We start from the raw sequence: 26,359 nt of genomic DNA, 5'->3' as shown, positions 1-26,359 counted from the left end.
ATCGGTGAGTCATGCATCCAAATGCTGAATATCACAAATTATTAATACCTTAAACAGACATCTTTGGTGATAGAGGGTAGGGTACATCCTAAAAGTATCGAATGGGAATAATAATCTCTAGAATGTAGAGAAAATATCTCTATCATTTACATGGCAGATAACAATAACAGGTGTCTATTATTATCAAGTCTTTCTGTGTAATCATAAAAGTGTGTGTGTGTATGCCAGGTGCGGTGCGGGTGGGTTTGGTGGAAGGAGAGTTCCTAATCAATCCTACTAGGAAGGAGATGGGCTCCAGCTCTCTCAATCTCATACTGGCTGGAGCTCCCAGCAGTCAAGTTGGTAAGGCAACATTTTGCAGGTTCTTTGCTAATGGTTTTTGCTAATACGGTTGTCTGCTTTTGCGTCTAAATACAAAATCTCTGTCTCTCACTCTCTCACTCTTACTCCCTCTCACACATCAGTGATGATTGAGGCATCGGCGGAGAACGTGCTGCAACAGGATTTCTGCCACGCGGTGAAGGTTGGCGTGAAACACACCCAGCAGATCATACACGCCATCCAGCAGCTGTGTCGAGAGAAGAAGGTCACGAAGCGCACCCCCGTCAAGATGTTCTCTGCCCCAGGAGACATGGTGGAGCACGCCCGACAGTAAGCCTTTGGGTGTCAAAGATACTCTCACACACAACATAAATAATTTTTCAATGACAAATAGGTGCATACAATTGACTGGGTTAAACAATTATATACAATCGTGTAAAATATACAGTCATGATTGCTTTTTTTTTTTTTTTAAGAAGTGAATAAGGACCTCAATGCAGTGCAGTATGTATGTATGTATGTATGTATAGACTAAATTTAGAAAGCAATTCCTAAAAATGCTCTGCGACTGCTATCTTATGTTCAACTGGAACCGCTGCTTTTTACTTTGTTAAGGCAGTGGTTTCTGCATCAAACACCTTGATTTTTTTAAAAGTCATGTTGACCAATGCCCGATACCGCAATGTCTGTCCTGTATATGACTTTAGATCTTGCCTCTGTGCAGGTTATCCGCAGATAGAATCTACTCCGTTTTCAAAGACTCTTCCCATGATAAGGTGTGTCATTTTTAATTTGTTTGCAAATCACTTGTCCTAATCTTGGAAAGATGTGTGAGGAACATGGAGCCTGAATGGCCTGCCCAGCTCTTTATTTCACAGTCTGCATGGCCACCGGTGGTTGTTGTGCATGTTTATGTTATTACTAACTTCTTTCATTTTAGATTTCTAGAGACGATGCAATCAACAAAGTACGACTCGAAACAGAGGAAGCACTGAAAGGTGAACCATTGATTTCAAGCGTTTTATTTGCTAAATACAGAATGTGTATGTCTGTATCAGAGATATACTTCACTACATTATAGCCTCGTTATCTTTACCATTGTAGTGAAATACCCTCAAGCAGAGCTCTTTGAGGTCATGGAGTGCTTCAACACTGTGAGCAAAGACATCTTCCGCAATCTGGTGCTTCACGAATATAAGAGGTGAGCAATGTCCCCTGTTCTACGAACTGATCGGTGGAACTCCTTAGTGTGCCCTGCGAGTTGGTTCGGAGCCTGTGCAGTAAGTGTGTATTGGCTACCAGGTGTGATGGCCGAGACCTGACAGCACTGAGGAACATCTCCTGTGAGGTGGACGTATTGAAACCACTCCACGGCTCTGCCTTGTTCCAGAGAGGACAAACACAGGTAGGCAAAACACCATTTCACTACTGGACCGGAGTTCTGTCCAACTAGAAAATGTATCTGTACGCAGAAACCTTTTTGTTGTCAGACATGACCTATACATGTGTTTCTGAATATGATTCATCAACAGGTACTCTGTGGCGTAACGTTTGATTCCCTGGAATCCACTGTAAAAGCTGACCTCATCACGACAGCTCTAAGGTAGTTTTTAATTCATGCCATTGTGGTTTTAAGAACCTGCTTTGAAGGGCTGACAATATCAGGATTATTCAGATTGAAAGAAAACAATGTAATCTTTGGTTGCCTGCATATGTTCGTCTCCTGAGCAGGTTTGTTAATAAAACCCTTTTTCAAATCTGTATGTATTAATGAAAGTATTTTATTTATTTTGTCACAACAGTGGTATAAAAGACAAGAACTTTATGCTCCATTATGAAGTAAGTAAGCTCAAATGCTGTTATAACTTGTGTTACTGTAGTATTAATGACCTTCGTCCTGTATTTCATACCTGTTATTGACCCTACATCACATATCCTTCTTTCCAGTTCCCGCCATACGCTACCAATGAGATAGGCAAGATGGGGGGTATAAATCGGAGAGAGCTTGGTCATGGTTGGTATATGTTCAGCTTCACATGTATTCAACCTGCAGGGCATACTTGTCCCCTCTCTGAAGACCAGAGTTCCTTTTGCTGTAAGCGTATTTGTTTCACTCAGGGGCCCTTGCGGAGAAGTCTCTGAGACCAGTCATTCCCAAAGACTTTCCTTTTACCATCAGAGTCACCGCTGAGGTGCTGGAGTCCAACGGTGCGTGCTGCTCATAGCAATCTCAGAATCACTCCTACCACACTAGACCATATCCCTTGTTTGTCTTCCCTACTAGGAAAGAGACTCATTATCATCTGCTGTCTCTATCTCAGGTTCCTCTTCTATGGCCTCGGCTTGTGGAGGAAGTCTTGCTCTTATGGATGCAGGTACTTGGCCCACAACTGCTTTATTCACAATGAATCCCAAAAAAACAACATTCAGATGACTTAACTTAGAGAACATCTGTAGAAGCATTTATGTTGTTGGTTTGTTTTACCTGTTCTTTAAGGGCTGTCCTTACTGTATACTTTTCATATCAAGCAAGTAGGTTTTCTCTATGAGGACACAATAAACAGCAGACGGGGAGAGGAATATGACATTAGAGAGGTTTGGTCTCTGTTGTAGGTGTGCCTATCTCCTCTGCTGTGGCCGGCGTAGCCATTGGTCTCATCTCCAAGCCCAGCCCAGAGAAGCCAAATGAGATACAGGACTACAGATTACTCACTGACATTCTGGTTTGTATAGGCTTTCTTACCAATGTTTTATTTGAAGGTGCTGGAGGGTAGGATTCGAGAACAATTGTTTGTTGGTTGATTGCTTAAAATAGGCTCGCCATCCATCAGCTGTAAGTGCGCTGTCTGCGTCTTCCTCTGTATAAAATCATTTGGATTTTAGACCACTCTCATATCTGACTAATCAGGGCATCTCTTCTGTGATTTGTTCGGGGATCTGATCGACAGGCAAGATCTGTGATCTTGCCTGTCGATCACAGGTGAGCGAAATTTAACACTTCTCAATGGGGGAGAAACGTAGAGGAGAAGGGATCAGAGAGGTTATTTTGTTTAGTTTTCAGATCTTGCTCTCTAAACACTCTCGTGTTATGGCTCTCAAATCTTAGTTACAGCACTTTGTAATCTTCAAAAATAAGTAGTATATTCCCTATATTCCTTAATTTAGAACATGATGTATGGTTTGTTTTTCCACACAGGGAATAGAGGACTACCTGGGGGACATGGACTTCAAAATGGCTGGAACAATCAAGGGTATCACTGCCTTACAGGTGAAATGATTAAAGGCTGGGAAAGTAGCAATGCCAGTGTAATGCTTGTGTTTTCAGTGTGCGTGCCTATAAGTGGACAACGTGTGTTTTGAGATTACTCTTTTTTTTTTCCAGGCTGATGTAAAAATACCAGGCTTGCCCCTGAAACTGGTCATGGAGGCTATCCAGCAAGCTACAGGTTGAAACACTCACTCACACCATCGCTTAACGGTAAGCCAGGGCATGTATCAGCACTGAGAGAGTTATATGTTTGATACAAATGTTTTCCAGTGGCTAAGAAGGAGATCCTTGCCATCATGAACAAGAGTATAGGGAAACCCAGGAACACCAGGAAGGAGAACGGCCCCGTTATTGGTAAGTTTAGGGTAGGGGAAACTTAGACACACTGCTAACCTCACAAATCTCATATCTATTGCCTCCAAACCAAAAACAACCTTAAAGCCTATCAACAACACCATCAGGATGGCTCTACTTAATGTGAGGTCTCTTAATAACAAATCATTTTTAGTTAATGATTTTATTACCACTTCTAAACTGGATTTTATGTTTTTAACTGAAACATGCCTGGAACAAATTAACAGTGCAACCGTTCTGATAGACAGCTCCTCCCAACTATAACTTTTTTGATGCATGTAGATCTGGAAAAAGAGGTGGAGGGGTTGCTGCTATATTTAAAAATGTATTTCAGGGGAAACAGATGTTATTTGGTAATTTTCCATCGTTCGAATACCTTAGTGCTGTATTGAAATGCTCCCCCAGAGTTCTCCTATTAATTATTTACAGGCCACCCACATATTCTGCAATTTTTTTTTTATTATTGTCTAGCATCTCCACCGAATTTGACTGTCTAGTTATAACTGGTGACTTCAATTTTCATACTGATGATTTGAATGACAAGTGTGCAAAAAAACTTTTGACCATTTTGGACACATTTGAACTGTCTCAACATGTGAAAGAGGCTACTCATTGTAAGGGGCACACTCTAGACCTGGTTATCACAAAGGGCCTCAATGTTTCTGATCTCTCTGTGACTGATCCTTCCTTGTCTGACCACTTTTGTGTTTTCTTTAGCATATCTTTCATTTCCGACATACAGACAAAATCAAACACTGTCAAAAAACGGTATATCAATGAAAATTCTAATGTACTTTTTTAAAAAGGCCATCTCCTTGCTACCACCTCTAAACCCATGTTCTGCTGATGATCTTGTAGAAAACTTTAATTTGAAAATTTTGAAAGTCATAGATGTCATTGCACCTTATAAGGTTAAAACTATTTCTGGAAAGCAAAAGGCACCCTGGAGAAAAGCTGCTTCTGTAACAGCACAGAAAAAAGAATGCAGGAAGGTTGAACGCATCTGGCGTAAAACAAAACGCCATATTCACCATGATATCTATAAAGAGAGCCTCCGTGCCTACAATTTAGACTTAAAAAATGCTAGAGAAACATTTTTCTCCAATATCATTAAAACCAACACTAATAATGCAAAAACCCTATTTGCAACTGTTGACAGACTGACCAACCCCCCAACAGAAATTCCACCTGATCTCCATTCCACGCAGAAATGCAATGAGTTTGCAGCTTTTTATATTGATAAAATTGAAGGTATCAGACGCGCCATCAATATCTCCACTTCAAACAAAAATGTTGGACTACCACCCTGTTCAGGCAAAAATAACGTGGCAAGGATGGCATGCTTTAATGTTATAGACTCTCAAAATCTTGTGGAAACTGTGACACAACTAAAGCCATCCACCTGTTGCCTTGATACTATACCTACCAACCTCTTTAAAAATGTTTTCGACTGCCTAGCAGTAGACATATTGCAGATAGTTAACAACTCTCTCCAGTCAGGCAATTTCCCAAAAGCTTTGAAAACTGCAGTTATTGAACCCCTTTTAAAAAAGCGGAGCCTAGATGCCTCTATTATTAACAACTACAGACCAATATCAAATCTACCCTTCAGTAAAATCATTGAGAAAGTTGTCCTCCAGCAACTTAATCACTTCCTGGCATCAACTGGTTGCTATGACACCTTCCAATCAGGATTTCGACCCATGCACAGCACTGAGACCGCCCTTATTAAAGTTGTAAACAACATCCGTCTTAACACAGACTCTGGCAAAACCTCAATACTAATGCTACTTGACCTCAGTGCTGCATTCGACACTGTAGACCATACATTACTTCTGGACAGGTTAGAAAATTGGGTGGGGCTTTCAGGCACCGTCTTAAATTGGTTCAGGTCCTACCTACAAAATAGGAACTACTTTGTTTCCATTGGCGACTTTGTATCAGAATCAACCAACGTGACATGTGGAGTCCCACAAGGTTCGATCTCAGGACCCTCTTTATTCAACATCTACATGCTCCCACTAGGGCAAATCATGCAAAATAACAATATTGACCATCATTGCTATGCTGATGACACGCAAATCTATGTATCGCTATCACCAAATGACTATCGGCCCATAGATCTGCTGTGCCAGTGCATTGAGCATGTGAAAGAATGGATGTGCCGAAATTTCCTTCAACTAATTGAGGACAAAACAGAGATAATTGTATTTGGTTCTAAAACGGAAAGGCTTAAAGTAACCCAACACCTTCACTCTCTGTCCCTGAAAACCTCAATCAAAGCCAGAAATCTAGGGGTTATCATGGATTCAGATTTACATTTCGACAGTCACATCAAATCAGTTACAAAATCGGCATATTATCACCTTGAAAATGTAGCATGTTTTTCTTTTACTTATCTATTATTTTATTTTATTGTATGACAATGTTTATATGTGAAGCACTTTGAGTCTGCCTTGTGTATGAAAAGTGCTATATAAATAAAGTTGCCTTGCCTTGCCTTGCCTAGTTGTTAAAACTGTGGTTGCTCCAGTTTTCACTCACTTCTCCCATTGAAGCTAATGCCATGGACCTGTATTCTGCACACTTTAGTTATATACTTGAGTGTGTTTCTTTCTTCCTTGTAGAGAATGTGCGGGTGCCTGTTTCCAGAAGGTCTCGGTTTGTTGGTCCCGGAGGATACAACCTCCGCAGGCTCCAGGCTCAAACAGGTGACCTCAAACTCTTACAATGGGGACAATGTTAATCTTTTTATCTACATTTTGGGGAAAAAAATACATCAGTGGGAATTACACGAGACAATGCAGTAAAACACCAAATTCAGTAGGGGGGGGGGGGGGAGAGAGGGAGAGAGGGGGAGCGAGAGAGAGAGGGAGAGGGAGAGAGAGAATTGATTGATGCTAGTCTCCTTTTAGGTGTGACAATAAGCCAAGTGGACGAGGAGACCTTCTCTGTGTTTGCTCCAACGCCGGGGGCCATGAACGAAGCACAGGACTTCATTACTGATGTTTGCAAAGATGATGTGAGTGTATATTATAAAAGGCTTATTTACAAGAAAGTACATATCACTGGTCGAATAAAAAGCACAACCGCGAAACAAAAAATGGAACTGATTGATCCCAAAATATGACATTAGTGTCACGCCTAAGGTATTTTATTGTGTTAACATGAATGTGTATTCGTTAGGGGTGTGACGAGATCTCGTGCCACGAGATCCCGCGAGATTAAACTCGACAATATTACCCGTCGCGTTAAAAATCGGTCTCGCGAGATTTGTGAGCTATCCAAACTTCTATTTCTGCCCTGTGGGGGTAGTAATGCGCCTTTGCTACGTCTAGACTGCCAGAACCTAAAGAAGGAGAAGAAAAATTAGAAGAGGAGAAGGAGGGGAAGCAGGGGAAGCAGCCATAAGCTGTGTTCGAAATCGTTCCCTATCACGGATATGGTGCATTAGATAGGGTGCTCGTCATTTTGTAGAGGTGTTCGAATTCTCAGTGGTTAATTTCATGTTAATTTAGTGAACATACGATGTTCCCTACATGTTGCTCCCGTATACCACAATGCAATGCGGTCATGTTTTTCCGGAGGAGAAGAATAAGCTGAATAAGCGCGAAAACGAATACATGATGGCTCCGGCTTTCGTTTAGAAATGTCAACAATTTATTTGGGATTTAACATAGAATATTTAACATTCAAAATTAATTTAAAAAAAAACTTGAACAAGGAAATGTAACATTCAACAACAATACAACCTCCAGCTTTCCTCGTGAGTGCCCGGTTTGTTTACATGATGTGGGCGCATCTGTCTACGTCACACAAATACCCGGCGCATTTACTGACGCAAATGACGTTTAGAAATGTTCAGCGTAGTGTCCGAATTCTCGTTTGTTCGTTCCCTAAATAGTGCACTATATCATGAACACTATATAGGGAATAGTGAGTGAGTGTATAGGGAACGATTTCAAACACAGCTAAAGACAGCCAGAATGACGTCGGAAAATACCTCCGCCACTTTTAAATCATTTGTTTGGCAGCATTTTTGGTACTTTGATTTGGTTTTGCACATAATATTGTTTGCACTTGAAAAAAATAGATTTTTTTAATTAAATTTATTTTACTATAACTTTTATACATTTTAATTTTAGTTTCAATTTCATGCATGTAAAGAGTTATAATAAAGCATTTCAAAATGAATGTGCAACTCGGCAAAATAAAAGTCTGTTGGTCCAGTCATATATTGTGTCATCGTAGTTTTCTTAAAATCTCGTCTCGACTCGTTCTCGTGAACCCAATATCGTGTCTCGTCTCGTCTCGTGAGCTGAGTGTATCGTCACACCCCTAGTATTCGTACGTGTGTCTTCATGTGCGTTTGATCTTTTTCCCTTAGCAAGAACAGCAGTTAGAGTTTGGTGCTGTCTACACTGCCTCCATCATTGAAATAAGGTAAGTTCTATCCATTTCCCCTAAAGAATACATCAACACACAAGTCACACTTAATCTGAAGGACATTCTTGTCACTGTTCTCCTTGCTTCAGGGATATCGGAGTCATGGTGAAACTGTACCCCAATATGAGCGCTGTTCTCCTCCACAACTCGCAGCTGGATCACAAAAGGGTGAGTGTCTGGTTCTTTGGCCACTCTTCTTTTCTTTTGAATTCTTATAGCTTTGCTCTGTTCTTTTAGATCAAACATCCTTCAGCGCTAGGTTTAGAAGTTGGACAACAGATACAGGTGAGCATCAGGTTTTAAAACATTTCCTCTTGCTCTGATCAAGTTAAGATGGTGAAATCTTAAATGTTTGTTTTTTCCTGTCCCACAGGTCAAGTATTTTGGACGAGATCCGACTGACGGCAGAATGAGGCTTTCGCGAAAGGTTCTTCAATCCCCCGCGGCAAGCTTGGTGAAGAAACTCAGCGAGAAACAGAGCATCACCATGGCAACGGGAGAGGGACAGGCCCCCGGGACCCCTTCTTGATGGGCCCAATGGGACATTGTGTACTGTCCATAGTCTATGACCGTTGTCCTCACATCAGGTGTAAACGGATAGGACAGAAGTGTAAATAGAGCAACAAACTGAGGAGAGTTTGTCTCCAGGCCTGTGATGTTATGTTTTAGAATAAGGTTTGTTTTGTCTTTACATCATGCTTTGGAATTAAAGTATTAACTTTTTTTGTATTCTTTGGCTGTGTATGTGTGTATTCCGACTTAAGATTTTAATGATTTCATTATACATCCGACCCAATGTGTTCACTGATTACCTTTTAGCTTCCTCACCTCCGCTTGCCTTCAGATGGTCGTTGCAGCAGTATTGGCCTAACGCTTCCTACAGGCACTCATGGAAAAGAAATTGTCAATAGAGAGTCTTCAAATTTAGGCTTAGTACCTTCTAAATGCTCTTGCAGAGCTTCTTATATCCTTCTGGTGGTCCTAAACCACAACCTGCTTTGATCAGATTTATCAAACCCCTTTCTCAATTTTATGAAAATATTTATGTAATATAAAATAAATTTATACAATATATTAAACGAGAAATACACTAATATCAATCGCTTCGGCTTCCCTCCAAATTCCTCAGCCAAACAATTGAGGCTTAGGCCAAACAATGTAGAGGGGTCCAGGGGTTGAGCCTGAAGACCATCCTCATTATGTGACCTCACATCTGTTTCGCCCTGATAGATGGGAAACTGTACTGATTGGTTGCTCAAAAGTTACATAACTCATGGAATTGATTGAACGATCAAAATCACACCAATACAAAGTAGGTTGACATGTTTTATTTTTAAAGGGGTGCCTCCTGGTGGCTTGGGGCACCTTAGCAGTTCTGAAGTCATCCATAGTAATACTTTGCATACATATATATTGAATATTTTCGTTACCTATTAAATACGTTTTTCAGTAAATGCACTCAAATGCACGCAAATTATTTTCCGGACCTGAACCAACTTATTTTGAAGTCCGCGTTTCCAGGCCCCCGTAGCCCCTGAGGAGACCCCGCGGCGGCTGATTGACGTGAAGAAGTAAAGAACACAGATCGGGTTACAAGATGGCGCCCTGTGGACGGTAGCAGACGGGCCGTTGTAGTTGTTGTGTTCTCTGTCCATTTTTCTTTTGGATATTAGGTTTCCCGTGGGATAATTGAAAGGCCAGGCGGGATGAGTATGACATAGCCGTTGTGCTCTCTTGTTTGCTTCACTCTGGAACATGAAAGTAGAGAAGTTGACCGTTCGAGGATAGAAAGCGGACAGTAGAACGATAGCAGTTAGCTGTTAGCCCCGACTCACCATGTCGGACACTCGGCGGCGGGTGAAGGTATACACGCTAAATGAAGACCGACAGTGGGACGACCGGGGTACGGGGCACGTCTCGTCCACCTTCGTGGAGAGGCTAAAGGGGATCTCTTTATTAGTTCGAGCTGAATCCGACGGTAGGTAATGTTAGCATACAGCTAGGCTAACTTTAGCTTCCTTGCGAACTATATTCTACAGTCATTAATTGTTTATTTATTCTGCACATACTATGAACAGTCGATTAATACATACGTGTATACAATAAGCCAAATTCTTGACTGATGAGTTTTGTCCACGGTCCATTTGATGGACAAATATGATGAAGTCTCATTATCTAAAGCTAAGCTAGCTAGCCTGGTCGACTGGTCTTCAACACTAGCTCGTATTCCTGTTCTAAGAGGGCCGCGAAATCTGGCTTCAACAAACCTGAACCCATCGCTTAACGTGCACATTATGTCCATAGACCCAGACTCCCGGCTGTTTTCCAAAATGGTGTTCAACTTGTAGAGATCTGATAATCATCACGTTATGTTAATGTTATTTACCTTGTTCTATAGGTGCTATCGTCAACTAATTTTACTTTGTCTTTTAGGTTCACTTCTTTTGGAATCCAAAATAAGTCCAAATACTGCTTATCAGAAACAACAAGTAAGTCCAATGTGCCTATGGAAACATGGGCCGGGCTGTCCGCTTATCCAGTATTGCATTTGTTTGTATTATTATATGGTTGTTAATGTTATAGCTTCTTATTTTCCAGTTGCAGTAAAATCTTATATAGACAATCCACAATTTTGAAGATAACCCCACATTCAATTATAGCTTAATCTGTTTTATTTATTCAATCTATATATTTCTTTAAGGACACGCTGATTGTATGGTCTGAAGCAGAGAATTATGACCTTGCTCTGAGCTTCCAGGAAAAGGCTGGCTGTGATGAAATCTGGGAGAAGATTTGCCAGGTATTGCATGCTAAAGTCAAACTCAAGTACGACCAATTAAATGTTTCCACGTAATGCACATTTGAAGATAAGCTTTGGTACTGGAATCATCTTCAGATTACATAATTGAAAATGTATCCATTCAATGGCGCATCGGCTTTGAGTCAGTCCTTTCATCTCGACAGGTACAGGGGAAGGACCCCGCCTTGGAGATCACCCAGGACCCCATAGACGAGTCTGAAGAGGAACGCTTGGAGGAGCTGCCGGAGACCAGCCATCTGGTGGAGCTACCTCATTGTGAGCTGAGCAGGCTGGAAGAGATGGCGGACCTGGTCACCTCTGTCCTCTCCTCTCCCATCCGCAGGGAGAAGCTGGCACTGGCCCTGATGAGTGAGGGCTACATCAAGAAGCTCCTGGGCCTCTTCCAGGTTTGTGAGGACTTGGACAACAGAGAAGGCTTGCACCACCTGTACGAGATTGTACGTGGCGTGCTATTCCTTAACAAAGCAGCTCTATTTGAGGTGATGTTCTCAGACGACTGTATCATGGACGTGGTTGGTTGTCTGGAGTACGACCCGGCGCTCGTCCAGCCTAAGCGCCACAGAGAATTCCTCACCAAGACGGCCAAGTTCAAGGAGGTGATTCCCATCACAGACTCTGAGCTGCGGCAGAAGATCCACCAGACGTACCGGGTGCAGTATATCCAGGACATCATTCTACCCACGCCCTCGGTCTTTGAGGAGAATTTCCTCTCCACTCTCACTTCCTTTATCTTTTTCAACAAGGTGGAGATTGTCAGCATGTTGCAGGTAAGCAAGCTACTACTCGACCTTACATATTGAGCCATGTACATTTTGAGTGGTTGAAAGTGTTTCTCGACTGTCACTTATACATTTCTGTACCTTTTTTATAATGGCATAATGCGTGTGTTTACCTTCCCCACCTCAGGTCAATCTATTTAATAAGGTTGTATTTATAATAAATATCAATGTATTTGCTATTTATTTCATGCAGTGTACTGTTTTCTCATTTCAGAATTGCATTACAACCCAATTAAGCACATCTTTTTACTATTTTACACTTTTTTTTGGTCAATTCAGGCATTTAAAGATTAATTATAGACTCCTTAATGAGTCATATTATTTACATCATGTCTGAATCAATGTCCATTGTTAACCATGTTCTGGATGTGTACAATCATTGTGTATGTAACCTTTGTGATTTATTGTGGTAAGTGGTGTTGGGTTAATCGGAGCTATTGCACGCATATAAATATTTGTAAAAAGAAAACATGTTTATATTCTAATTTAACTTTCTACCACAACTGTACTGTGAACTTAGTTTCTGTTTTGGTGAAATGTGTTAACAAATATTGAAATGTTACGTTCCCTTCAAAGCTGTCAAGTTTAATAACCCCTCCATAAACAAATTAACTTGATCAAATGAAGGGTTTTTAGCTCATAGTGTGAACTGTTTGGCATTGCTTGTAATTGTATTATTTCTGTGCAGTCATACTTTAATAAAACCTTTCTAGGTGGCTGCCTGGTATTTGGAAATTGGCATTCATCTGTGCAATGATATTCAAGCATCAAATGATTTATATATTTGAACATGTCAAATAAGTCCTGGTCAATAACCTGGTTTTGTTCTGTCAGGAGGATGAGAAGTTCTTAACCGAAGTCTTCGCTCAGCTCACGGATGAAGCAACAGAGGCCAGCAAAAGAAGAGAGCTTGTGAGTACAACAATCCTCATATCATACATTGTGTGCGTGTATGTGTATATTATTTATTTATTAGTGGTGGGCAGTATCGGCGTTGACATGAAACTTTTATCGGGCGATAAAAAAAATAAAGTCGCCGTCAATCTATTTTCAAATTAATTCCAAAATTAATCTAGTTTAAAAAAAATAATCTATGCCCACCACTAATATATATATATTTATTTATTTTAGTGCTGTCAGGCGATTAAAATATTTAATCGCATTAATGTCATAGTTAACTCACGAGCAATCGCAATTCTTTTTTCTATGCTAAATATCCCTTGATTTCTTTGTCCCAATAATTTTTCTCATTTTAATGCTCTTATCAACATGGAGAAATGCATCGGCTTGCCTTGTGCAAATGTTTTTTTATTGATAGCAACATTGGCATATACTGATCAAAACAGGATGATAAAAAAAAAAAATGCCTATAGTGCAATTAAACGATGAACATACCAACATTGAACATAGCAGTTGAGCCTTGAACATAGCAGTCAGGCTACTGCTTCTTTGTTTTGAGCCAAAGAAACAAAAAAAAGAATTGCGTTAATTGCGCGATAAAGAGATTAACGCCGTTAAAATTGGTTTGCGTTAACGCCGTTAATAACGCGTTTAACTGACAGCACTAATATATAGTTAGATAGAGAGTATGGGATTTGAGGTGGTTCTTCTAATATTGACTCTTCTTCTTTACTCAGCCAAGCACTTTCGAAAGTAATTAGCTCTTGGATTATAAAAAATAAATAATAATCTTAGTCTTAACTGCATCATGCTGTAACAAGATTAAGAGGACACCCAGGAGTAGGGATGAGCACTTGTTTGTTCTCATTCAAAGACTTGACCACGGCATCATTTGAATGTTTCTTTCTTCTCTCCTTTCCAGGTAAATTTTTTCAAAGAATTTTGTGCTTTTTCGCAAACGTTGCAACCGCAAAACAGGGATGCCTTCTTCAAGACTCTGGCAAATCTAGGCATTCTACCTGCTCTTGAAATAGTCATGGTACGTCACAACAAATATTTTCTACTGCTATTGAAATTAAGTGTCTTTTAATTTATTTAATTTTTATATAAATTTCGGCTTATGCAAATCTGGGCTGTTGGAAGGCTTCCAGCTATAGACATGTGCCGTGTTCCAATATCCATACTATCCGTACTAACTAGCCTAAGTTTGAGTACGTAGGGTGTTCCGATTCAGATCGGGCAAAAATAAGTGTACTGAAAGGACCCGGCTAGTGTACTCAAAACGGTCAAATCGCAAGTGTGGCGATGTACACTTTTCGTACTAAACGGCAGCCATCTTAGCTACGTAGCGAAAGAGGGCGGAGCCAGGCTGAGCCAAAGTCTGCCCATTTTCCACATAGCCTGCATTAATGGAGTCATTTTGTAGTTTTTATAGCTGCTAGGCCTAAAGAGTTCACCGTTCAAAGCGGGATTTTTATTGCGGGGGAGGAGCTGCGGCGGCAGTCGTGATCGTAATTTCCGGTTAGTGCACCAGAGTATTCGATTTGGGGCAACACTGACATCGGAAAATTAGCGCACTTAGTGAGTGCGGATAGTGTACTTTGTTTAAGTGTACCCATGGAAGTATGGATATCGGAACACGGCAATGGTGTCCCATTTCTGGTTCAATTTGGGTCCTCTTCAATAGATGCCATACTAACATGTATACTTTCTCAGGGAATGGATGACCTGCAGGTGAGGGCCGCGGCAACTGACATCTTCTCCTATTTGGTGGAGTTCAGTCCCTCCATGGTCCGGGAGTTTGTCATGCAGGAACCCCAGCAGACCGATGACGTAAGCAACATGGCCATCTGCTTTCATAAAAATGGGTTTATTTTATAAAATTGTCTTTGTTTACACATATTACCTTTTTTATTCCGTGTTCTTGGGTCTGCATCTTGGAAGGAACCGATATGGTTTTACAAGCAGCTAAAATGATGTGTCGCATCCTGTCTTTTAATGGATACAATGTTGTCATTACTGGAATCGCTGTACCAAATGAAAAGGAACTTACTCTGCTGTAGAGTGCGGCTGAGTCAGCACTGATGGCTTGAGGGTGTTTGATCTGTGGTGTTTAAGGGACGTTCCTCCGGCACAGCCACCTTTTTTATTAACTCTGTTTCATCAAAGTCTGACCAGTGTCCCAAGGTGTCAAATTTACCAAAATCGAAGCAATCAGAATATACTGCAGTGCAAGTACATTATTGTCCATTCACTACAACCCCCATTGTGCATTGCATGGCGAGCGTGAGTTGAGCCTGACTTAAGAAACCGGTTTCATCCGGGTGGGTGAGCACTCCGAGAGACAGATGTATGCTAGGATACTTTGTTTCATATATATTCCTTAACCTGGGAGCATGTGGATAATGTCATGCAGTCTCATCCTAGATCCTGTTCAACCAGGCCTTGTTGTACAGAATATCGAGTGGCAGATGCGTGGAACTATTCACGCATCTGCGTGATCCACACATTTGCGTGATCCACACATTTTTTTTTAAGCAATATTTAGTTGTCATATCAATGCCCAAATCTTAAAGAAAGCCTCCAGTAAAGATTCAGTCAAACATGGTGTTGAAACTTGCTCCCTGAATACACTTAATTGCTGGCCTCCCTTAATCCTGTCCTCGTTATTAAATACATGGTTTTAGAGTTGATAACAGAGATCGGACCTTGGATCATATCGTCTTGTATCATAGACTGCTCTGTAGCGTCCTCCACACCATTCTGTGCTATTGTATTTTGTATGATGTCTGGGTATGAACTTTGGAATGAGGGGGGCATGATGTGTGGGTCTGTCTCGTGACTGTGGTCTCTGCTCCCCAGGACGTGCTGCTGATCAACGTGGTTATAAAACAGATGATTTGTGACTCTGACCCGGAGCTAGGAGGTGCTGTTCAGTTAATGGGCCTTCTCAGGACTCTGATCGACCCTGAAAACATGCTTGCCCCCATCAATGTGAGGAACACCAGTGTACATGGCGCCCTTTTCATAACCTACCATTTGTTACTCACCCATTCACAACTCGCACATTAACATTTATGTTGACCTGCATTCGTCTCTAAGATGTCTCAAACTTAATGAAGAAGGCTTGATGGGGCATCTTTCCTCCCCCAGTAGGTGGGAGGAATAAATGCATTGCAACTAAAAAACGTAGCCATTTCTTGTAATAGGGTACATGATTTACCTATTTTAATGTAATTATTGTAAAATGTACAAATCCTCAATTTTTCTCCCAGAAAACAGAGAAGACAGAGTTTCTGAGTTTCTTCTACAAGTATTGCATGCATGTTCTCACGGCGCCTCTGCTGGCCAACACCGCCCATGATAAGGACTCCAAAGGTGAGGCGACGGGGACTGGGGCGGGCCCCTATTGCTGCCATTTTACACTTTGCCCTCCATCCATTTGTTGTTGTTTCTCTACACATAGTAATGAGCTGCATGTTCACAGATCTACTGGAGAGTCCAGTGAAGATCAACCCGGTGTGTCCAGGTAGGTGCTGGAACGCAGCGGCCCTAATCTCACATAATGCACCTATGCCTAATGAATACAACCACAGACTCTTCATATGATGCTAGGTACTGACAATAGGGCCGTCAACTGAACCAAAGAATCTTATTTGAATATTTATGAGAAAAATATACATTAAATAAAAAATATTTTTAGGCAAAAGCAATATTAAAGTTACCAGGGGCTGCTTAATCCAAGCTATAGCAAGAAGTAGCTCTATGACGTGGTAAAGTAGCCTGGGATCATGGAGGTGGTCTTCAACACGAACATCTGACATGACTCAGGCAGAAATCATCTTCACAGACGATTTATGAAGTTTCCTCCACGTAACATTTATTCAAGTTGTCTTTTTATAGTGGAATGGCCATAAGTTACAATGTCAATTACCATGAGAGGAGTCAACTAAACAAACGGATACAGTTACATGGGGATTGAAGTCGTAGCCCAGCCCTGAAATTAAATTAAACCGGAGACGACTCGGGTTTCAGGTTTCCGATAGCTAAATTTCGCTATTCAGAACTGTATCCTAAATTAAGGGACCTTACCTAAAAACAACTTTATTGTTTGCCCCTTCCCTTATCAGCTGGTCCTTTGCTCATCGCTTAATGGAGGACTAATCCTTGCAGCCTGTTATGCATGCATAACATTTATATAATTTGTTTGTTTCTATTTATACAAATAAGTTCTGACCAAGTCATTTGATGGGGCAAAGGGCATTCTATGAGTGCTGATGGAGTCTAACAGCACTGGGACTTTTAACTATGACTGTATCACTCCGCTTTACAGGTGTTCTAATAACTGTTAATGTTATTTATGCCCTTTATGTAGCTTAGAATGCAACGAACTTTGCACCGCAAAGATTAACATGTTTCCAGTCATAACATTTGAGTTGAATTCCGAATGGTACGAAAAGTAGCAAGCTAGTGTGTTTATGTGTTGCTTGACAACAGTTCAGTCCCAGTCCAGTTGTGGATCTATTTGTGTTGGCGGAGCCAAATAAATCATTAAATAGACAAACCAATCGTAATCTGTTTTTGCTTATTACTGTTGACTAATAGATGGTGCTTGAGGTCGTGCTGTGGTACTGAATAGCAGCATGGCTGTGATTATCTACGGTCTCGTACCTACGACAGAATCGAAGCCGTGCTGATACATTTACATTTAGGTGATATTCAGTACAACAACACTCCCTCTCCTGTGCTATTGGTTAATTAGTCGGCCCCATTAGGCCGACTATAGCTTTGCCCATATCTTATCCATATCATCTTGCCCGCCCAGGCTGTGCTGCGCTGCGCAGCAGGGATGTATTTAAAAGGTCCATTGTTTGTATGCATATGATCATCTATCACAACCCTTTATTATGTGACCACATTTTTGTTCTCTAGTGTCCAGAGAGATTCGAGTCTCAGAGCAGTCAAGTCTCGAATAAGTAGAGATTCAAAGCTGGGGAGTTCAAGTCCCAGTTTGCAATATTCACTCCAAGTCTCTTGGGCTGTTAATCATACATATTCAGATATTAATTGTAAGATAATCTAGCAATTTGAATGTAATTTTTTTTCCTATTCAAGAACATTTGATTTGAAATTATCTATCTTTTCTGGACAGACAACTTCCAGACGGCTCAGCTGTTGGCGTTGATCCTGGAGCTGTTGACCTTCTGCGTGGAGCACCACACGTACCACATCAAGACCTACATCATGAACAAGGACCTACTCAGGAGAGTGCTGCTGCTCATGAACTCCAAGCACACCTTCCTGGCGCTCTGTGAGTACACGCACGTCTCCATGGTAGAATCTCTTCTGTTCTCTTGGAAACTACAACTCCAGGGATTTTAGCCATCATTCAAGGAAGTGCAGAACACTACTGAATTAGGGTCCAAATCCACTTCAGGCAAATTGTAGCCATGATCCAGCTGCATCATGATATGTGCAGTATTCAAGTTCAAACCGGTTTAATTTGGGGCAGCCACAGATGACTGTCGTCTGTTACCACAGGTGCTCTGCGGTTCATGCGTAGGATCATTGGGCTGAAGGATGAATATTACAACCGCTACATCATCAAGGGAAACCTGTTTGAGCCGGTTATCAACGCTCTGCTGGACAATGGCACCAGATACAACCTACTCAACTCCGCCGTCATAGAGCTTTTTGAATTTATCAAAGTGGTGAGTTTTCGTTGTTTTCTCCTTGGGGCAGCTCGGTTCGTCATGCTGGCGTGCCTTATGCTTTCCTCACGCGTTGCTTTTGTTTTTCTTCAGGAGGATGTTAAGTCCCTCATAGCCCACATCGTGGACAACTTCTACAAAGCACTGGAATCCATTGAGTATGTCCAGACCTTTAAGGGTCTGAAAGGTCGGTATGAGCAGGAGAAGGACCGACAAAGCCAAAGGCTCAACAGGTGAGTCCTGATTGGCTCAACCCGATGCAACACATTTACATCATCACTTGTGGCAATCTTGAAGGCTTAATCTCACCATGCCTTTGCTATGTTTGTTAGTAGAGTGCTGCATGCAGTGCTCAACTATTGTTCTCCATAAGTTTTATTCTTTATTTCTTTCTTTATTATTCTCTACAAACTTTGGGACCTATCTCCTTCCTCAATTTTTCACCTAGAGACTCCATTCAAATTTTAAAATATTCAGAATAGCTTGGAATCGCATGCTTTTTTTCAAATTCTACTTTTCAAATATTATCTATTGACTTATTAACTTTTGTCCTGGGCATAATGTGCATTTCACGATTACTCGTTCCAATAATTTCTTGGAGGGAATACAGGGGTTGACATTAAGGTTTCAAAAGCACTTGCCCATCGGGCAAGTACAGGTCAGGTTCAACTTGCCCGAATGTGATGTTCACTTGCCCAAATTATAATCAGAATCTTGAACAGGCCTCTTTTTGCCAGGCACGTGGCCTGGTTTTGGGGGGGCTCAGAAAAATCATCCTAGCTGAATGTTGGCTTTAAAAAATAAGAAACTTCCCTTTGTTTACTTATTTATCGAGCGTTCACATCGTGCCATGAAGTGATTTCAGTCCACGGTTGCAACCTATTAAAGCTATCGCCAAGTTATATGTAGACCTGCATGATTTCATGCAAATGTAGGCTACTTAAATGTCAGAGGTAGTAGCAAAGATATGTCTTTTTTAACTTTCACGTTTCTTGTAGCTCTAACTGAATAATCACAATCGCGTTTCTAGTAGTGTTGTCAGTTACGATACTGGATTTTCTAACTGACACTATACCTGGAAAAATATCGATATTCCATACCATTTTCGATATCAGGGGAAACGTTTTTTTCAGGAAAGAACATACCCAAAGTAAATAGAGTATATCTCCACAACGGCAAGGGCGATAATGTCATCTTTGTGCCAAAAGAAAGATTGTTGTGCAAGTGAAATATTCAATGGGGATGATACTTGGTTAAGGTGAATAAAGCCATGGAACACAGCATAAGTGGAAGATAACATTTCCACCTGAAATAATTATCAGTTGGTCGTTATCATTTGGGAGCGATGTCTTACTCTGAGACACAAATAAAGGTAGATATCTTACAATTTTGACACTTGACACCTCTATTTAAATTTCAGGGAAAATATATTCGAATGCACCAAGCCAAACACTCGCAAGTAAACATATGGCCACTAGATTGCGCTGAAGAATATGTTTTCTGATTGAAGGCAATTTACCTATTTCCTAAGAAACCTTCTCTTATTCATTGATTGAAAATACCATGTTTAGTTGCAAAATTTGGCCCAGACACTGGGTTATCTGTTTATGGTGGTTTTATTCGACCAGAATCAACTTTGTGGACAAAAATCACAAAGGTAATACTTCATTTTTGGTTGTTAAAAGAAAAGGGGACATTTCTTCTTAAGTTGTTATTTGCGAGTTTTAGTCACAGAATGATATGGTTTGGACTTTTGGAATAAGTGGAGGCTCAGCTTTCATGTAATATATAGTTTGTGAGGGTCCAATTTCGTGAAAAAGATCGCTATTGCTGTGCATGTGCAGTTATGAAACCCAAAACCGTGTTCTTGCATATGACTTTCCTTGGTAATTTGCCTCAATCCTAAGTACTTCCAAACTGCAATCCTCCATCACTACTCCATTTTCCTTCTACCTAAACCGTTCGCGGAGGCGCTGCACTTGCGATGCTAGCTTTGTAGGCTAACCTTTAGCCAACACCTTCGAATCACGGCCAGAGAACGCACTGCGAGTGACAGAAGGCGGGGCTATATTCGCACTGAAGCGAAGCGTGTCTGTTAACTCACTTTCCGAGAGGAGAAGACGGCGCGGTGATCAATTGCAAATACTTATATTTTGTGTTATTTTGCGGCAAACAAGGTTGTTCTGCAGTTTCTAAAAACATTTGAATAAATAGCCTTTATATTAACATCCACCCCAAATCCACTTGCCCGTTCGGGGAACCAGAAATCAATCTCAACTTGCCCAAATATGACTAGGTTGCCCCGGGCAAGCGGGCAACCGTTAATGTCGAGGCCTGGAATAGTAATGGCTATACTTCCATTCAAAGAAGGCTATTTCTGGATTATTTGGGCTTGCCATTCCTGCTTCTCATTGACCCATTTGTGTCGTTGTGTGTCCGGCTCTGCGTGCTTTCGAATGTGTAAACACCCGCCGAACTCTACATCTGATTGGCTTTCCGTGAAATGGTACTCTACCTCAGCCAATCTTCATCATTAATGCGATTGTCTCGTACCCGATAACCAAGGAAGAACAATATAGAGATAAAGAGTATTAACGCTCTTATTTATAACGTCGTTATTCCCATCACTTATCAAGAGAGAAGCGGTTGCAAAACTGAACATTGGCATATTTTATTTGTGTATTTTTCGGGAGTTACAGGGCGTCTAAAAGATCTACCAGTCGATCGTGAATGATGGGTTGGCGACCAATGGTTTAAACCTTTAATGTTATTATTTAACAGGTACAGACGAGATGCCCGATCGATGGATGAGGACGAGGAGATGTGGTTTAATGATGATGAAGATGACGAGGAAGGAGAGTCTGTTGAAAAGAATCGGACAGAAGATGACTTCTCGGACAGCTACGGCAAATACATGGAGGCCAAAAAAGGTAGGGTCCCAAACGAATCGCCCTAAGGCTGTCTTAATTGTGAAGAGTATTCTTATTAGCCCTACCTATTTGGGAATGGCCCTTTTACCAGTTTATAAAGGGCTTCACGGAAGACCACATTAACACTTATTTAACATTGACGCAAGCTTAGTGACATCCCTCCCTATAGTAAAGCTATAGGGAGGGATTATTATTTATTATTATTATAACAAAAACAGAACTAAGGCGTTTACAAAGACTGAGGTCCTCATCTCAAGGCATTATCAAAATAAAGCATAAGGCGCTATGGCTTAACATGTGATCAGCAGGAACGGCAACGCAGGGTCAAGAGAACGATGTGGGCCCCGTAATGCTAGTAAAGCTTAAGGTTTACCAGGTCTGGTTGCATACATTGACAGGTTTAGTTGAAGTTGGCAAAACGGGTGAAGCTCACTTGGTTAATTCTGGGTCTGTATAGCTGCGTTCATAAGGCATGAGGTTCACCTGTGAGGTCCACCGCTGTGATGAAGGCCTCTGACTAAAACAGGGACATTATTCTCGGTCATCTAGGGGCTGCCAACGGGTCAAACGGTGCCAACAGCAATGGGAAGGCCGCTGCTGTCCCCCCGGCCCCCCCGGCGGCCACTCCATCGGTCAACACCTCTGCCTCGTCCGCCAAAACCACCGCCCTGCCCGCCACGCCGCTCGGCAAGGTGAGCCCCACTCAGAGCCCCTTGAGACAGGGTCCTAGTCCTTACAGGGGGGTCTAAAGACTAACATGTGGTTCTGTTATCAGACTGGCCTGGTTGGGCTGGTGGACTATCCAGACGATGAAGATGAAGACGAGGAGGACGAGGAGGAGGAGCAGTCTCCAAGGAAACGACCCCGTCTGGGATCTTAAGGAGTGTCCTGCTCCTTCTCTTTATTGGTGAACATGGATCCTCCCTTTTTACGCTCCTCCAGCCGTCTCATTTGTCCTGGGCCTGTGCCATCTGTCAGTCACTGTTCTGGTCCTGTTAAGGAGACGGTGGCTGACGCCCACTCTTCTCAACTACTCCCAAACTCCGTCCTCTTTCCCGTGGAAACAAGTGGAGACCCCCTCCTTCCCCAGAAAGACAGAAAGACACACCACTTCTTCTATGACTCCTCCAGATGTGCTCCAGAGCAACACACATCCCTGCCTTGTGTCCTCTGCTTTTAAACTTGGTTCCTCTCAGACCGCCTGGCTACCCCATGGACCAACCTTTGTGGTTTTCTGTTCTGCACTGTTGATGTAGCAACAGGGACAAGGAAGCGGCTGCACTACAACTCCAAACCCCCTAGCTTTTTCTTGAGTCCTGTGAGCAAGCCAGAACACAGCCTGCGTAGGATCAGCAGGCCAGTCAGGCTAGCGGGACTAGCCGTTGTAGCGCTTGACTTGGCTGAACACGCCTCTGAACTCTTTGGAAACGGATGGGTCTGGGCTACGTAGAAAACAGAAGCCAAACGCTATAGGACAGGATCATACATTAGAAATACAGCCAACACAAGGCATTAGAGGAGCAGGACTCTGCTGTTTGAAGCCAGGGTGACTGGTCAAGTTGCATACAAAACCATGTTCTGACACCAGACTGCGTTAGCAAGAAATCTTGTATTTCATGAATTTCTTAAGTACTGTACAGAATTGTTTATTTTATCTTATTTTTAACCATTTACCCCTGATGTGATTTTTAAAAGGGGAGAGATTTACCTACCTGCTGGTGTAATTCATTTTTCTTTTTGTGGTTGCACAAACGGTTGGGCTCAGTTTATCCTTTTTAATCCATTGGTTTGATTTATTGTACAATGAAAAACAAGTTGCAAATGCTGGTTTTAAAAGTATGTATTTCAACTGCAGTAAAGTCATTTATTGCAACCAACCCTTTGAGGACGACTGGAGTTGTGAAGGTAAAATCAGAGCACCTTTTTTTTTTTGAAAGACAAGATGAAGGCCTCTTACTTTAGTGCATGCTTGGTTTGTACGGTAATGGATTCCCTTTAGATTCCAACCTGGTTGTAGTACAGGGACCATCTCCCTGACGCCTCTGCTTTCTCTGCCATCATGACCCCTCTGGTCGGCCTTAACGGATTATTTTAATTAGATTTATAATAAACTTTTTAAGACGATCGTGATACAGCAGTTTTGGCAAACTGCATTTTATTCCCCTCGCTGGATGTAATTGAGACTTCTGAGTAGTATTTTATTTGAAACATTCCTATTGGGTAATCGTAGACTTCTGACAATGTCAAAAAGTGACACATTCCATGTCTCCACAGCTACATCATGAGAAGGGTGTATTGATGAGAATGTTGGAATCAAGAATAGAAGGTGTAGCTGCATCAACACAGATGCTTCGTACCCCCCATATGTTCATACGTCTAGTTTCTGCCATGTTTTAAGTTCTTCAACCCCATTTACTTTGGCTACAATCCATTAACATTTGTATGTATTTTAATTTTTTTATCTAATTTTGCAAATTAAATGTGATCCTGGCAGTCGTGTTGTGAAAGAAAAAACATTTCACATTATTTGGGGATAACACTTGTCGCCTAGGTTTAAACGTCTTTGTAAACTGCAGTTAATGTCCTTATCTTAGCCTCACTAAAATATATGAACACAATTCTCTAAATAAAAGCATAGGGGTTTGCTAATTGATAGCAATTGTTACTTTGTAAAGAATGACATTACGTTTTTCAGAAGGAAATTCGATATAGAAGCAGATTTAGAACCAGCCCACTACCCCTTTCACTGCACAGGTCAATAGCTGAGAAACTCAGTGTTCGGTATAAAAGTGGATTTATTCAACGGCATTCAACAAAGGATTCAAAAGGAAGATTCTATATATTTTTTCAGAATAAATACATTTGTAGAAATGTTATTTTGGCCCCAACAAAGACTTATTTACCTTATTTTATTTCGCAGTGCAGATGACTAGTAAATGCAAGGTAAGTGTTGGTGATGAACAATAAAAAGATGGGGGTATGAGGGCACACATTAATCCATATGAACTCATTACATGCTATAGAAGAGAAGTATAGAAGTGTGTACTCGATGTAGCCCCCAGCCTGACTTTGGACCCATCTGGCGTTTTGTATTGCTTTGATGACAGTGTCATAGGATTATTTTTGAGGAAGCCATGATGGGTAGGGTGTAAAGTCATGTTATTGCAGGAAGGAAGAGTGATTGTGTTGTGGGGGTGTCATTTTTTAATGACTTCTTCTTTCAGCTTCTCAGCCAGGTGCTTCCTCTTCTGGAGTTTCTTCTTCTCCTCAGCAGAGACCTCCTTGAGAGAGGGATCGGTCAGTAGTTTAACAAGTCAGGACAAACCCCACAGGATGACATGCTCTAGCTTCTGAAAACAGTAGGTTCAGACCAAGGATTTATTATCAATGGTTTAATACATTTCTAAGTAAGCTGCAATATTCAAAATCTGAACCTTTAGTAGAAATAAAGCCAAATAGCTGTGGGGAATACTGGATGTGAAGACCCAGTACTATTAGTCACCCCACTGTGGCTAAAGGGAGAGAGACAAACTACAATAGATGAGGACCAAGAGGCCATCACACTAAACTATCACTGCACTCCGGCCAGGATCACCTTCTGTTTGGAGGTGGGAGCATGTGGTGCTGGGGGAGGTGGGCTAGGAGCCCCGTTCCTCTGGCCCACTGCCTCCTAACAGACCAGGGCCAGACCAAGCAATTATAAAAGGGCAAGAACGCAAATAATAAGAATGAAGAATATATGAGGAATATGGATGGACACCAAGGATGTAATGACAGCAGGACATGCTTCAAAATCTGGGTTTAATTCAGAGAATATGGAACTAACATTTGAGACCTGAGAGCTCAGATGAGTCCAGCGTGACTGCTGGCTCTCTTGAGATGCCGCGCCGAGTGGCATCATAAAAACATTTAGTGTGTATTGAAGGTGTGGTTACCGGGGTGACGGGGGCTGGGGGTGGGTGAGGGGCTCTCTCCTCCGGAATGGCCGTCTGTCGGCCATTCTGCTGTCCCCGCTTCAGAGCCTGCAGCTTGTCTCTCTGCTCCCGCAGGTACTGGGCCCTCTGCTGGACCTGCTGCTGCTGGGACTCGGACAGCTCCTGCCCAGAGCACAGAGCTCATGAGGTACACCCCAGGGCCTCAAGGGCCTCCAACCCCCCAGGGCCCCCGCGCCCCGGGCCTATTCGGCCCCCAAGGGCCACCCTCAACCCCAGGGCCTCCTCCCCCGCCTCCGCCCACCAGGGCTTCCTCCCTCCAGGGCCTCCTCCCTCAACCCAAGGGCCTCCACCCCTTTCAACTGGTCGCTGCAGAACTAGACTACAAATGAACACTAGTGTTTCTCAGTTTATTTAAACAAGTGTGGGAAGGAAAGGTTTTTATTACATTTTAAAAACTAGTTTGAACTTGTTTGGGTTCATTGGTTTCCTGATACATGCGTTGGTTGTTCAGGGGGAGGGAGTATGGAGCCAGTTTCCTGCCATAATTCAAACCTGAAAAAAAAAGTTTCAAAGGCTTGTAAGTCTGGGTTTGAAAACTCAACACGTTGTAAAAAAGGTTTTGCAACACTGAAAAAAGTGATTATAACCTGAAAAAAATTCAAACAAAAATTCAAACATCTGTAAACATGATTTTGTGTTCTATTTTATCTTCATCATTTTCACCAAAACATTTTCAAAGTTCAAAAAATTTCACCAGCGCATTTGCAGAGTTTCAAATCTGGCACTGTTCTAACAGTGTATTTCATTGTTTCCCGGTTTTGAAACCTTGTAAATGGGATTCTGCAAACAGGTGTTCATACATTGAGAAATAAGTTTTGAAAGGTTGTATATTTA

The 26,359-nt window shown here is 41.8% G+C and overlaps 3 protein-coding genes across 7 annotated transcripts in view; 2 read left to right on the top strand and 1 right to left on the bottom strand.

The window, feature by feature from the left end:
- Nucleotides 1-9,118, top strand: part of LOC132473751 (polyribonucleotide nucleotidyltransferase 1, mitochondrial) — a 20,084-nt gene extending 10,966 nt beyond the window's left edge. The window contains exons 7-28 of the mRNA XM_060074004.1: nucleotides 1-4; nucleotides 229-342; nucleotides 465-651; nucleotides 1,046-1,097; nucleotides 1,262-1,319; nucleotides 1,426-1,522; nucleotides 1,624-1,726; nucleotides 1,854-1,924; nucleotides 2,124-2,160; nucleotides 2,269-2,335; nucleotides 2,440-2,529; nucleotides 2,643-2,696; nucleotides 2,935-3,044; nucleotides 3,518-3,589; nucleotides 3,704-3,767; nucleotides 3,860-3,943; nucleotides 6,571-6,654; nucleotides 6,859-6,965; nucleotides 8,331-8,386; nucleotides 8,479-8,557; nucleotides 8,627-8,674; nucleotides 8,763-9,118. The exon at nucleotides 1-4 is cut by the window's left edge and continues 44 nt beyond it. Of these exons, the coding sequence (XP_059929987.1) occupies nucleotides 1-4; nucleotides 229-342; nucleotides 465-651; nucleotides 1,046-1,097; nucleotides 1,262-1,319; nucleotides 1,426-1,522; nucleotides 1,624-1,726; nucleotides 1,854-1,924; nucleotides 2,124-2,160; nucleotides 2,269-2,335; nucleotides 2,440-2,529; nucleotides 2,643-2,696; nucleotides 2,935-3,044; nucleotides 3,518-3,589; nucleotides 3,704-3,767; nucleotides 3,860-3,943; nucleotides 6,571-6,654; nucleotides 6,859-6,965; nucleotides 8,331-8,386; nucleotides 8,479-8,557; nucleotides 8,627-8,674; nucleotides 8,763-8,918 (1,794 nt within the window). The 3' untranslated portion in view covers nucleotides 8,919-9,118. The remainder of the gene's footprint in view (nucleotides 5-228; nucleotides 343-464; nucleotides 652-1,045; nucleotides 1,098-1,261; nucleotides 1,320-1,425; nucleotides 1,523-1,623; nucleotides 1,727-1,853; nucleotides 1,925-2,123; nucleotides 2,161-2,268; nucleotides 2,336-2,439; nucleotides 2,530-2,642; nucleotides 2,697-2,934; nucleotides 3,045-3,517; nucleotides 3,590-3,703; nucleotides 3,768-3,859; nucleotides 3,944-6,570; nucleotides 6,655-6,858; nucleotides 6,966-8,330; nucleotides 8,387-8,478; nucleotides 8,558-8,626; nucleotides 8,675-8,762) is intronic.
- Nucleotides 9,119-9,955: 837 nt separating this feature from the next.
- LOC132473750 (serine/threonine-protein phosphatase 4 regulatory subunit 3-like) lies at nucleotides 9,956-23,407 on the top strand. The gene is made up of 16 exons (XM_060074003.1): nucleotides 9,956-10,367; nucleotides 10,823-10,878; nucleotides 11,091-11,189; nucleotides 11,354-11,977; nucleotides 12,824-12,901; nucleotides 13,812-13,928; nucleotides 14,606-14,722; nucleotides 15,752-15,883; nucleotides 16,165-16,267; nucleotides 16,377-16,418; nucleotides 18,042-18,200; nucleotides 18,431-18,600; nucleotides 18,694-18,833; nucleotides 21,382-21,530; nucleotides 22,080-22,222; nucleotides 22,306-23,407. The coding sequence occupies exons 1-16, from the start codon at nucleotides 10,226-10,228 to the stop codon at nucleotides 22,408-22,410; spliced, it is 2,376 nt and encodes a 791-aa protein (XP_059929986.1). The 5' UTR covers nucleotides 9,956-10,225; the 3' UTR covers nucleotides 22,411-23,407.
- Nucleotides 23,384-26,359, bottom strand: part of cfap36 (cilia and flagella associated protein 36) — a 35,885-nt gene continuing 32,909 nt past the window's right edge. For 4 of the 5 annotated variants that reach the window (XM_060074007.1, XM_060074008.1, XM_060074010.1 and 1 more), the window contains 3 exons: nucleotides 25,466-25,627; nucleotides 25,126-25,200; nucleotides 23,384-24,811 (listed from right to left, as the gene is read on the bottom strand). In XM_060074007.1, the coding sequence (XP_059929990.1) occupies nucleotides 24,728-24,811; nucleotides 25,126-25,200; nucleotides 25,466-25,627 (321 nt within the window). In that variant the 3' untranslated portion in view covers nucleotides 23,384-24,727. The remainder of the gene's footprint in view (nucleotides 24,812-25,125; nucleotides 25,201-25,465; nucleotides 25,628-26,359) is intronic. The other variant, XM_060074009.1, reaches the window with a different exon arrangement.

Source organism: Gadus macrocephalus, chromosome 15 (assembly GCF_031168955.1).
Source record: "Gadus macrocephalus chromosome 15, ASM3116895v1".
NCBI classification, from domain to species: Eukaryota; Metazoa; Chordata; class Actinopteri; order Gadiformes; family Gadidae; genus Gadus; species Gadus macrocephalus.
This window is presented reverse-complemented; position numbering and strand designations above follow the sequence as displayed.

Coding starts and splice junctions, on each gene's coding strand:
- LOC132473750 (XM_060074003.1), top strand. CDS start 10,226: ATGTCGGACACTCGGCGGCGGGTGAAGGTATACACGCTAAATGAAGAC. Junction 11,190..11,353: donor TCTGGGAGAAGATTTGCCAG/GTATTGCATGCT, acceptor TCATCTCGACAG/GTACAGGGGAAGGACCCCGC. Junction 18,201..18,430: donor GCACACCTTCCTGGCGCTCT/GTGAGTACACGC, acceptor CTGTTACCACAG/GTGCTCTGCGGTTCATGCGT.